Raw genomic sequence first — 13,341 nt, 5'->3', positions numbered from 1 at the left:
GTGAGCCACAAGGTTTTCCCAATCACACCGTCACCCCTTGTAATCTACATTGTTATACAATTGTCTTCAAGAGTCAAGGCTACTGGGTTGGAATTTGATAGTTTCAGGTATTTACTTCTAGCTATTCCAGTACCCTAAAACCTAAAAAGTGTTATCTATATAGTGCGTAAGAATGTCCGCCAGAGTGACTTCTTGACTCCATTTGGAATCTCTCAACCACTGAAGCTTTATTTTGTTTCATTTTGCATCCCCCTTTTGGTCAAGAAGATGTTCTCAATCCCGCGATGCCAGGTCCAGGTTCATCCCCAGGAGTCATATCCTGCATTGCCAGGGAGATTTACACCCCTGGGAGTCAGGTCCCATATAGGGGAGAAGGCAGTGAGTTCACCTGCCAAGCTGGTCTAGCTAGAGAGAGAGAGAGAGGGCCACATCTGAGCAACAAAGAGGCACTCGGGGAGACTCTTACGTGCAGTTAAAAGCAGGTTTAGCACCTCCTTTGTGGTAATGAGTTTCATAAGAGCAAGCCCCAAGGTAGAGGGCATGGGACACTAAACTGTCAGTCCTCAACGTTTCTGAGAACATCAGCAACAATCCAGGCGAGGAAGCCCAACACTTCCACATTTTCCCCCAGCTCCTCAGGGGGGCCCTGCATATATATTTTTATTCTCTGCCCAAATTACTTTGGGATGTGTCGTTAAGCATTGCTTTTGCTGGAGGACTTGAGTTTTTTTCATTCAGTGAGTTAGTGAGTGTCTTCCCGTGTTCAAAGAATTATGCAAGTTGCTGTGGATGTTTACAAATGATGCTGAAATAGCTCAACCTATTTTCAAGATGCTTACTTTTTTTTATGATTTTGTTATTAGTGAATTTTTAAATTAGTGTGGTGCATTTGTTACCATTGAGGAACCAATGTTGATATATTTTCAATAACTAAAGTCCTTAGTTTACATTAGGGTTCTCGCTGCGTGTGCAGTTTTTTGGGTTTTGACAAATGTGTAATGTCTCACTCCACCAATTTGGTATCATACAAGATGCCTACATTTTAATAAATTAGTTTTCAGAATTGGTGTGAGGCTAATTAAGGAAACATCTTTCCCTGTAGGAAAGCATTTTATTTACTAACGTGCGCCTAATGCTTAATGTTAATATGATGACTTTTCCAGGTGTGTGTTTCTGGAGTTTTCCCGAGAGGCCCATAAAAATTAATGGAAAACAAGTATGGTGTTTTTTCATTATAATTTTAGTAGTCTTAACATGAAATATGCAAACCAGGCTTTCATTAAAGTCTGTGTGTGAAGGAAAACTTTCTATGCTTTTTGGGGAGTCTGATTGAAAAAGGCACGTGAGGTGGTGATAAACCTCAGGGAACTAAATAGCTGCTTCCCTGAAATCAACATTTGATTCTCTCCATGTTAGCCATCAGTGGTGGTTTGTCAGACACGATGTGCATTTTTTCTCTTCTGCCTCTTTCTCCCCTCATTTTAATCTCCTCTAAAACAGTCATGGTTTTCTCTTGCTAAACAGGGATTCCTTAGTAAATACTTCTGTCTTTTGACTAAAAATGTCTGTGAAGACTTCTCACCTCCTGGACATTAGTAGCTGCTTCCAACCATGGGAAATGTCTCCAAAATGAAGAATGGTATTATGTACCTTATCAACAGGACCAGAACGTGAACAATTTGGCACGATCCCATCTGTTGTCAAGTCTGAGATGAAGGTGAAGACGTGTTGTATTTATAAGCCAGTGCTATTATTTCAGAATCTCAAAAAGAAATGTTGACTGTTATGGGGAAGGAACATGTTTATTCTTGATTTTTTGTGGCTGTATTTCTAACCAGAAAATTCCAGAAAAGCAAAGACAGGTGAATAAAAATGGAGTGTGTGGGATGTGTTAACTCAGCCAACGTTCATGAAAATCCTCAGGAAGATCCAGCATCATAGACAAAGTAAGTGTGTAGGATATTGACCCTCAGGGAACGTAAGTCTGTCAGAGAGGCGAGGCGCACGCTGAAAGGGTTGAACAAAAAATGTTTGATAAAGTAGATCTGGTTGCCTATTCTGCTGGAGGTGGAGTCGTGACCGTTTTGTTTATTGGACTTTTCTCGGTGGAGGGAAAGCTCTGGGCACCTGCACATGCCCTGGGCTAGAGGTGGAGAACCAGGAAACCCTCTTTACGTCTCGGGTGAAACTCAGGGAGGAGCTCAGCACGGAAGAGCTGGGGGAAAGGAGCCATTCCTGCATGGCCTTGGTGATAGTACGGGTAGTAAAACTTTGTTTAATGAAACGTGTTTCCTGGCCTGCCTCAGTCACGGCAGTACTGTCTGTCTGAAATGTTTATTTTGGAGAAAAAAATGACTTTATTCTGTGTCCGTATGTGAACAGGAAACTGAATTACAAGTAAATACTTCTCTTCACATGTGCGGTAAAGAACATCGGGCTCCTTAACCAGACTTCCCAATTTGGCATGTGTTGCCATGTTGCAAATTTAGGTTTATAGATCTCAGTTTAAGGGCAGTTTAGGATATAAGAGCACAGGGCTTCTCCTGCCGTTTTGAAAGCTGAAATCCTAGGATCTCACCTTAAAAAGCAAGGGCAAACACTGTGACATTAATCAGTGTATCCTTGGAAATAAAAGTTTTGGAAAAGAAACAATTTTTTTGATCAAAAAGAGCCTTACATGACTATACTCTTTGATCTACTGCCTGAACTCTGTTTCATGTCTTCTTTTTCCTAATTTTAAGAGATGACACATTACTAAATTCAGAATACTTTGGGAGGGTTCAATCTGATAAAATACCCCTTCCTAGTCAGTGATTTGATCATTTCTATCCTTGACTGTTAAGTTTCCATAGCGTTTTGAAGTTTCCCACCCACCAATACTTTTTGAGCATTGTATCTTCCTTAATTTCGCAGCGAACGTCCTTTTTCCAATTTTATAGATTAAAAAACTAAAGTAGTAGTCGGTGCACTCTTAGGGTTCAGAAGCTGCAGAATATCACCGTAAGTATTTCTTTCCAATTGTGCTCATTTCACTTTATAGAAAGCCTTCAGTTTTTAGCGACATGTTCCAATTGTTAACTACTTTCTAACTCAGTGGTTTTTATTCTGAGTCACAACCAGCATTTTAAAACATAAAATAGGTTAGAAAATGGGTGCCCAAATTCAGGGTAAATATTGTTTTGTGAAACGTGTGTGTGTGGGTGTGTGTGCACATGCTCGCTGTGACGTAAAATGTTTTTCAGAAAACTTTGGAAGCAGTGCCCTAGAGGTCCTTTCAGTTCGGCCAGGACACTTTGCTTTCTCTTTGCCAAGTTTGTGTGCCTCTTTAGTGAAAAGTACCCTACTGTGAAACATAAACTACTGAAGATAGAGCTTTTGGCAAATAGACCTCCTACTTTATTCAGCGCAAGCAGCCCTATCTTTCAGTGCTCACTATTGAGAGAGATACAGACAACTTATTTAATAAAAATCAGTATTTTTATTAAAGGTCATCCTAAAAGAATATGTTTATTAAAAAAATGTCTTTTCCTGGTGTTCTCAGTATAGTATAGGGCAGCATGATCTTTGGAATAAAGCAGACCCAGAGTCACATATCCTTTTACTTGTTAGCAGTGACTAATTATGAACTAATTAGGAAGGGATTCCGGTATGTTCATGCAGAATGCATCAGACCATGTGGGCCCTGTGGTGGGGGTGGAGATGTGTTGGAGAACCACTGGTTGAAATGCTACTCATTTCCTACACTTCATACTAACTAAGAATGCAGTTTCCTAAATCCTTTTCCAGGAGCATATTAAAATGTATGAATGATTCTGTGTGAGAGACCCTTAACGCTGAGTTTTTTCTCAGTCTCTCATCCTGGCCAGTTTTGGTGCATTGGAGCACCCAGAAGCTGTGGAGTCTGGTGGACTGGTTTGATTTCCTGCAGAGGTGGACTGTTAATGGCCATCTGCAGCTACTTTGTCCTGTGTTTTGGGGTGACTGTGGTAATGCTTGGGTTTTAGGAACTCAGAATAGGAACTCTGCAAGTTTAGACCAAGGTATGTCTTACCAGTTTGCAGAATGTCCTCCCGAAGAGCCTTCTTGGAACTAAAGAGGTGAAAACAAAAACGGAAACCACTGCTCACTTTGGATACCTTGGATGAAGTCTCTCCAGTTGGTATGGTGGGCAGAAATTATTTATTTAGCAAATAAAATTTAAAAAGTATTCTTAGAGAACTTCGTGCACTTCTTATATAGCTGTGTAAATTCAGTGGCTCACGGTACAGAATTCAGAAAGTCACAGTTTGTTCTTACAGATTGAATTGGGAAGAGCTGTGTCAGGATACCTGAGAAAATAGTATCCTTTTATCCATTGATTAAATACTAACTAAAGATTTTTTGGGGGGTTTTACATTTTGGGTGGCGAGTCTGTGTGTTGTATGCTCAGTGAATTTGCCTTTTACATTTCTCAATAGCAGAGTGGCGCTCTGCCACCACTTGTGAGACTGTGTGATGTTTCTTGGGTTATGAGAGGGATAGAATACAGAAGGAGGAACGGGGAGAGCAGGTAAACTCACAGAGCCCATTATTATCTTGTTAGTGTTCCGTGTACACAGTGACACAGGTGGAGGAAATCTGTTCCGGTTTGCTAAAGCTGCCAGAATGCAATATACCAGAAATGGATTGGCTTTCATAAAGAGTATTTATTAGGTTACAGATTTAACAGTTCTCAGGCCATAAAAGCGTCCAAACTAAGACATCAACAAGAGGATACCCTCACTGAAGAAAGGCTAATGGCATCCAGCTGGGAAGGCACGTGGCTGGTGTCTGCTGGTCCTTTGCTCCTGGGTTGCATTGCTTTTAGCTTCTGATTCCAGTGGCTATCTCTTTAAACATCTGTGGGTTCTCATTTAGCTTCTCTGGGGCAAACTCTGGGCTTCATCTCTTAGCTTAGCGTCTCCAGATGTCTTTCTGTCTGCATCTCCAAGCATCTGGGTCTGTGTTGGCTCTTGAGCACTCTCTCTCTCTCCCTCAGCTCTCTTAAGGACTCCAGTAAACTAATTAAGGCCCACCCACCTTGAATGGGCAGGGTCACACCTCCATGGAAATATTCTAATTGAGAGGTCCTATCCATAATTGGGTGGGGTCACATCTCCATGGAAACAACCTAATCAAAAGACCCCATCCACAATAGGTCTGCCCCCCAAGAGTGGATTAAAGACCATGGCTTTTTATGGGGAACATAACAGATCCAAACCATCACAGAAGCTGAGGGCACCTGCCTTGCCCTATTCCCCCGCAGCCCTGGGTGGGACACTGCTGTGTTTGGAGACGTGGCACGTCTGGGATGTCCACTTGGCATGGAGTTAACATGCACTCATGGAGCAGTCCCTCGTCTGCGTAGGCCTCTGCAGTTGAAGTGTCACACTCTCTGCCTTGAATTAGAATTATTTCCTGATAATTTAGGAGCGGCATCCAGGATTGGAAGGAAGCATCTTTCCTATAGGGGAGGACACCCAGCTCAGAGATCACAGAGGCCACTGGACAGAATGGGCCTAGAACCTAAGTTCCTTCTTCCTCTGGTTACAGCTTTTCCCAGTATATTAAACACTTCCCAAACAAGAGGAAAATCTTGACACATTCCATAATGGGCCATAATGTCATGAGTTAGGATCTTCGGGAATGCAGGTTTTAGTTCTCAAGCCTGGAGGGCTTGTGCTGATGTGGTAAGGCATAAAAAACCCAACACTTCTGGCCAGGGTGGGTTTCAGTAACGAGTGGAAAGGAGCCCCGAGCACTTGTCCCGAAGGTTCAGCTGTGTGGACGCTGGGCAGGGTGCCCTGCCCATCCAGTGTGGTGGGGGGATGGAGCTCTGTGTTTGACTTGTCATGTGTTGCCACAGCACTTAGTGAGGGAGCTGATTTAGGAGGGGTAAATGTTTGCTTTCGGTAATAGAGTTCAGTTGAAGAGTGTTTGCTTTCAGGCAGGGTAGCTGATTATTGATACAAATCTAGATTTTCCTGTGCTGCCAGTGCCAGCGTGTTGCACTGGCTTGGAAGGTCTGTCGCTGGTACCAACGTCTGCAGTTTGTTTTCCATTGTTTGCTCTGGTTACTGGGCTGTCTGAGGTCACTCAGCTGCACACAGAGATGCAGAAGCCAGTTTCCCCACTTTCTGATGTCGCCGCAGCTTTTCCCTTCCAACTTGAACTGTGGCTTTCTTGATTTCCAGAAGGAGAGCTGTTTTTTGGGTGGTAGTGGTGGTAAGCTCTTGTTTTGGATGCTTTTTTTCATAGACAGCCATCAGCATCCACGGCTATTGGATACGTGGGTCCACGGCCACGTTCCTACCGGGACCTTTTTCCTTGTCGCCTGGGACGAGGAACCTGCAAACGCCCAGAGAGGTTAGTGCTGAGTTTTATAACCTTTTGAGGCCACGGTCTTGATGGACAACAGGCATACGCTGGTGTTTTTCCTTTGAATTTCCTTTGTATCCAAAGTAAGAAGAAACCTTGGGTTCTTCCTATGGGCTGTTTATTAATCTACTCAAATCTTCTCCTTCAGTAGAAAATGCGTGAACTTAAAGTTGTGGGCTGAAGAAGACAGACCTCTAAGAGGCTCAGAAGAAACCCATGCCTTGTCCAATGAGCATATTGGACACCGTGTTTTTGTCAGGCAGATAGGCTTTTTTGCAGTCAGAAACTATTTTATTTCTAATGTCTCTTCAAATTGTGAGCATCTCTGTCAAGCCCTTTGCTTACCTTAAAAAATCTTTTTATATTCCATAGTTTTTGTCTCCATTGTTTCCCCCATGCTACATTAAATGTCTGAGATCCTGATCATTACATTGTACATTTTTTTGAGGATTTTCATTTCAGGGGAAATGTGACTGTCAGTGGAAATTAGAGGACTGAGTCTCGTTTCCTAGTACTTCATCTTGGCAAAAGCGCACCAATATTTATTTATTGGTTCATTGCCTCTACTTTCTCCCTAATAGTTGGTGATTTAAAAAAACAAACAAGGGATAACAACAGAACACCCTGATTGACATGCTCCGAGTTTCATTTGCTTCTTATTCCTTGGTTGGATGAGGAGAGATCATTTCTTGAGTGTTCCTTCTGGACACAGGATTTTCACATGGTCCCATGGCCTGTCTAATGAGAAAAGGATTTCAGTGCCCTCCTTCATCTTGGTGTAATAATTTCCACAGCGGCCTTGGCTGGTCTTGCCACGTACTGTGTTGCCACTCAGCCTGCTCGGCCTCATTTTGCACAAGTACTTGGTGAAATTGTAGTGTTGTTCTGGATGACAAACAGTTCTCTCGCTCGCTCGCTCATGCATACATGGAAGGTGCATTTTCATTGTCTTTCTGGTTGGGAAAAAAAGTCTATATATATATATCTATATATATGTATGGCTTGCCCTTATTAACATAGGGTATACACCTGCCTTATGCACGTTCCTATTTATTTATATCTAAAGATAAAATTTTGACTAGCAGTGATACATGCCATCCTTTCCTATGTAATACTGGCCTAACATTTGGAAGCTTTATTTTACAAAAGTATTCTCTTTCCATAGCTAATAAAAAAATTTATAAATATTTTTTTATTGGTGGCTCGGTTTGAGGAAATTTGGCTTAGCTGGGGGAAAGAAGTGGTTCCTGCTGTGGTTTCCATATTCTGGTTTTGGCCGGCCTCTAGGTTCGCCCTGCCTGAGTGGCTGGTTTTTGGGCCAAGGCTGGGGACAGTGCTTGGCTCTGCTGCTCCCCCTCCCCCCAGATCCTGGGAAGCCGTGAAAGACACCTGTGAGGTGCTTGGGTCCCCTCAAAACAGGCCCGAGAGGCCCAGCTCTAGTTGGCGTGAAGCCTGGCCTTGACTTGAGGGAGAAGGTGGAAAGAGAGCTTGCAGGGAGAGTGAGCTGAGATTCGCTGGTGCTTCCGAGGGGTCAAAGGACCCTCCCTGTCCCTCCAAGAGCCAAGGTGTCCCAGAGTCGTTGCTTCTCCTAGTGACGGGTGAGCTCCTGTCTGTCCCTCCTTCGGTTGGGTGGGTCCCACACCCCTGGGCCTGGTTGGAGGGTGAGGTTAGACTGAAGTTGGCCTTGAATATAGGTAACTTTCCTGCATATATATATATTTTTTTTTTTTTCCAAGTAATGCTAAAAAAATAAGTATTTGCTATAGTAATATGTTCTGTTGTGAAGTCCTTCTAGCTACCACAGGACTTAAATTATAAATCAGTGTAACCTTAATGTGTGCTTCTGTGTGTGTGCATGCACACAGCAACACAACATGCAAAACAACACATTCCTTCTCCTTCCTTCCTTGTGAAGTGATAACATGAATCTTCTTTCCTTTTGACTTTTATTATCAAGAAATACATTTCTGTAGGATATATCCCTTTCTTTGTTAGTATAATATAGTGTAGTGTAGTGATATCAGCAAATCCATGAACATTTTCTGGATTCAGTTAATGAATACATTAGTGCCTTGAAAGGGGTTTGGGAGGAACCTTGGGACTGGGTGAAGGTTGTAATGTCAGAAACAGCGTGATTATTCGTGAAACACATCTGGGATGTGGACCCTGATAGGAGAGGATTCAGCTTTAGGGCCTCTGATGAGGACAGAGGAGCCCCTTCCAGAGCCTGGAAGATCCCTAGCCTCCTTCCTTCAGGATACATACAGATCTTTGAACCAAATAGCAGTCTCGGTGTGTTAGTGTACACCGTGGCTTATGTTACAGACGTTCTGGGGAATCTACTCCCCTGCAAACAACTTGCCATTTACTGTGTGTGTTGGTTTGGAGCTCTGTGTACCCCAGAACATGTTGACATGTTCTTAAACTTAATCCATTCCTGTGGACGTACTGTAAGCAGGACCTTTTCATGAGGTTCCTTCAGTTAAGGTGTGAGCCACCTCAGTCAAGATGGGTCTTAATCCTATTACCTTTATAAGAGAATGAAATTCAGACAGACAGAGAGAGAAAGCCACAGAAGGAGCAGCCAGAGCTGAGGTCTCTGGAACCCGGAGAGGCCAGGAGAAGCTGCTGTGTGCTCTGCCATGTGACAGAGGAGCCCAGGGGCAGGGATCACCTGCAGCCAGTCCCAGGATGCCACAGTCTTCGGGGGGAAAGCCTCGCCTTGATGATGCCTTGATTGGACTTTTTCCTGCCCTCAAAACTGTGAGCCATTAAATTCCTATCGGGTAAGCTGTCTCCTGGCACGGTATTTGCTCGAGCAGCCCAGGAAACTAAAATGTGACATCCCTGGCCAGCCATCCCACAGACCACCCTCAGTGGACCTCCCACCCACACACCCCCTCCACCCGCAGGTCCCGGCCCCTTGCAGATTGGCGATGGGATTGCCCAGCCCCCAGCCCCCTGGCCGGCCAGCCTCACCTGCCCTGCCCCACTGCTCCCTCCATCCAGGTCTCCTGCCATATGCTCTGACTTGCTCTCAGGCTCCTTCCAGCCTCACTCAGTATGACCCTAAATTTGCTGAGAAAATGCAAAGAGGTTTATGTTATATTAACTGACGGGAAATGCATCAAAGTGTGGATATGTTCAGTGGTGACTTTGTGGGTGATATTTCATTTCCTTCATACTTGTCTGTATTTTCTACATTTTGTACGATCGGTATATTGCATCTAAAATCAGAGAAAAAAAAATCAATTATTTTTTTAAAGGAGACAAATGAGCCTGTTTTTATCTGTAGCCTGCCTTCTGCATGCAATCCCGGTATTCCCCATTGCCGTGCTAAGAAAGATCTAATTCCCCCCCTCACATTCTTGTTTACTGAATAGTCAGTGTACTCTTTCTGGGGCTGATCTGTGCCTCAGACCTTGTTGTATTTATTTTAATAGCAGTTAGTTGATTTATTAGAGAGATGTGACTCAAGAATTAATCAAGAAATGGGATTAATGGTGACTTTCATCTGGAGCAGAGGCATCGTTTGCTTCTTGTCATTTCCTTCCTGTTATTTCCATGGCACCTCTTGCAGGCCAGTGCTGTTTCCCACCCAGGTGAAAATGGCCACAGGGTGTCTTAGTGGACAGGGCTAATAGGGCCGCCCTCAGTGGAGAGGTAATCCAGAACGAGCGTGTGATCGGTTCCCAGTTTTTGATTGTATCAGGGTAGCTTGGTCAGCGGCGGGAGCGTTGCGCATTTCTCTTCGCAGTTTTACAGCCTCAGGAATCCCTGCTTACCCCCGGATTGAGAAAAGGTGTCTGCCGCTGTCTCATTTCTCAGTTAGTGCCACTCACTCCTCTGCTTAAAACAATGGAGAGTGTTAGACTCGGGGGCACCCTGATGGCTGAGTTATCCTGAGATTTGGAAATATTCTAATTTAATTAGAAAATGCACTCCAAATACGTCTTCTGATGGTTTCTTCCTTTTACGACTGAAACCACTATTTGCCTTTAATTATTTCTTGCACCATGGATTCGACTGGACTGGAAAGGGTCTGCAGATTCTGAAGAAGAAATGAGGCACGTTATTATTGCACTACCGTAACACCAGACCGCAGGAGCCTTTTGCTGTTGCCTCCCTGCTATGTCGAGAATGAAATCCAAAATGCTCCCCGTGGTGCTTCTCGCATCTCGCCTTCCTGCCGCTCCCTGCCGCAGCTGCTTTGCCTGGATGGCTTCCCCCCAGACACCTCCGAGGCACCCGCCTTCTTCCTGAGGGCTTCCTTCCCTCTCTTTCCTTCCTTGTGGTGTTTTTTCCCATTGTGGCACTTAACCCCTGCCTGATGTCCTGGTCTGTCCCGCTCATTGTCATCTGCCTGCCCCCTGGAGTGCAAGCTTCGCAAGGGCAGGGACTGCTTTCTCTCCTGCCCCGAAGTAAAATGTCTGGCTGGCCTCTGCCCTGGTGTCCGGGGAGTCACCTCCAAGCTGTTGGAATTTGTTGAGTGATTGGAGGGTCTCCGTTACTCATGGTGGGGTCCCTTGGACCACCCTGGATAGTGGATGGAAGGAGGTGACACAGGTTGGGGCAGCTGGCGCAGAAAGACCCAGCCTGGGAGGGGAGGTGGGCCTTCAGGACACATCCTGATGGCCTGACCTCTGGGGAGGGGCAGGGGGCTGGGAACCGAGTCCAATCAACCGTGCCTACGTGAAGACCCTGGACCCTGAAGCTCGGGGGAGCTTCCCTGGTGGGTCACGCTCTTTGAGGGTCATCACCCTCGGATGTGCTGGGAGAGTGATGGGTCCTGACACCATGGGGCAGAGACACGGAAGCTTGCATTGGATACCCTCCCAGACTCTGTCCCATGCAGCTCTTCTTTCAGCTGGTGGCCATTTGTGGCCTTTTCCTGTAATGAGCTATAATCATGAGGCGAGTACTTTCTTGAGTTCCGTGAGTTCTTTTGTGAGTTAACGAACCTGAGGAGGCAGTGGAACCAACCCCTGAATTTGTAGCCAGTTGGTCAGACGGGTGAGTGGCCTGGGACCCCCTGGGCTGGTGGCTGGTGTCCGAGTGGGGGCCTCCTGGGGGGATTGTGCCTTGGACCTGTGAACCTGGCCCACTCTAGGTAGTTGATTCAGAAGTCATTGCAGACGCTGTGTGATCTTACTGGGTTACGTATCTTGGTTCAGTTTTCACAAAAAGATCAAATGCTTCTCAAAGAGGCTCTTACACATCTTTAATGTCCCCTAAGCCTGTGATGGGGATTTGTCACAGATGCAAAAAAAGAAAAGAAAAGGAAAAAATGTAAGACCCAGGATGCTGGTAGAACGTCTTTTGACTTTGGAACCCCCTGGTCACCCCATCTGAGCGTGTGGACCACATTCGGGCACGGAGCAGCTGGCCAGGTGGTGTACGGGGCAGTGCTACCGGTTGAAATGGGATTGGATAGGCAGGGGTTGTAGATTTATAAAAGTGGAGATTGAAGGAAAAATGAAAAGAACTAGAATTTTTCAACCTGAGGAGGAGGATAAGGTTTAAACTAGTACAATTACCTTCACATATAGAGAAGGCACGTACCTGTTCCTTAAACAAAACAAAACCCTTCTGAGAACTGAATGAGAACCGATGGATTTAAAGGACTTGAGTTTGGTAAGACTGTATTGAAACTGTTGGGAGGTTACTTTTTGGTTCTTCTTTCTAGGGTAGGGCAACTAAAATCCCCCTAGTGTGTTTTCCACTAGAAGAGAAGGTTCTTGAGGGCAGGTCTGCCAGTGTTGTTCACCACGGCACCCTGAGGCCTCGGACAGGGCTGGTACAAGGGGTGCTCAGTAACTGATGGGTGGGTGGTTTGGGTGCTTGGTCTCAGAGATGGAGGAGGAGGTGTGGAAGGAGGAGGAGCTGGAGGAGATGGGGGAGGAGGAGGAAATGGGGGAGGAGGAAGAGATGGGGTAGGAGGAGGAGATGGAGTGAAGGAGTTGAGAGGAGGAGAGAAAAGAGGACAAGATGGGGGAGGAGGAAGGGGAGGAGGAGGAGAAGTGTGGAAAGGCTCCTGGAGGTCTTATCAGGTGTTCCTTTTCACATGGTTCTGTTATTCTCGATTACTGGCTCTCCCCTGGAGCTAGAGGCACTATGTTTTTGAGGTTCCACAGGTGATTCTGATGTGCAAGCCAGGGTTGAAAACCGCAGTTGTACAGTGTTCGAAGGAGAATGGAGGCTCACTTCAGGCCGTTGGTCTGTCTGTAAGTAAAACAAATCAGCATGGCCTCTTTTGGGGGTGGGGTGCCATGTTGCTTTAGTTGATCCACACATCTCAGGAGTTGAGGTTTTGTGTTTTTCCCCTACATTTTTATCTGCTAATTTGGGCTTCCCTTCATGTTTAGCTCTGGCAGCTAGTAAACATTCAGCTCTCTGGGCACATACTTTATTATACCTGGCTGAGCATTGTTATTGAGGTATGGATGTGTTTTTTAAAATTCAGCAACAAAGTATAGCCTCCAGCTCCAAACACTGGACTTAGGAACCCCCTCCCCCCCCCATTTTTCCAGTCCTTTCTTGGCCTCACCAGGTGCACAGTTGCAAGTGTTTTGATTTTGTGAGCTCAGAAATGGAGGCAGATTTGTCCTCTCTGTTTAATACCTTCCGGGATCATCTGCTGAACCTGTGTTCTAGATATTTACGCCCTGAGTTTGCTAGTTATAATTAGTTCATATCAGTGAGACCATACTAAATATTTGTCCTTCTGTGTCTGGCTTATTTCGCTCAACATAATGTCCTCAGAGTTCATCCATGTAGTAACATGTATCAGGACTTCATTCCTTCTTACTGCTGAATAATAGTCCATCGTATGTGCATACTACATTTTGTTTATCCATTCATCAGTTTTTGGATACTTGGGTTGCTTCCATCTATTGGCAATTGTGAACAGTGCTGCCATGGACATCAGTGTGCAGATGTTTGTTT

The 13,341-nt window shown here is 45.0% G+C and overlaps 1 protein-coding gene across 2 annotated transcripts in view; it reads left to right on the top strand.

Moving 5' to 3' along the window:
- Window positions 1–13,341, top strand: part of FAM107B (family with sequence similarity 107 member B) — a 71,329-nt gene that overhangs the window by 21,004 nt on the left and 36,984 nt on the right. Inside the window, exon 1 of one of the 2 annotated variants that reach the window (XM_037845150.1) lies at window positions 5,024–6,384. The exons of the other annotated variant lie outside the window; for it this stretch is intronic. Coding sequence (XP_037701078.1) covers window positions 6,159–6,384 — 226 coding nt within the window. The 5' untranslated portion in view covers window positions 5,024–6,158. Of the gene's footprint in view, window positions 1–5,023; window positions 6,385–13,341 lie in introns of those variants that run through there. 2 annotated transcript variants of the gene reach the window in all.

This window comes from Choloepus didactylus, chromosome 8 (assembly GCF_015220235.1).
Source record: "Choloepus didactylus isolate mChoDid1 chromosome 8, mChoDid1.pri, whole genome shotgun sequence".
Classification (NCBI taxonomy): Eukaryota; Metazoa; Chordata; class Mammalia; order Pilosa; family Megalonychidae; genus Choloepus; species Choloepus didactylus.
Note: the sequence above shows the minus strand (reverse complement) of the source record. Positions and strands in the feature narration are given on the sequence as shown.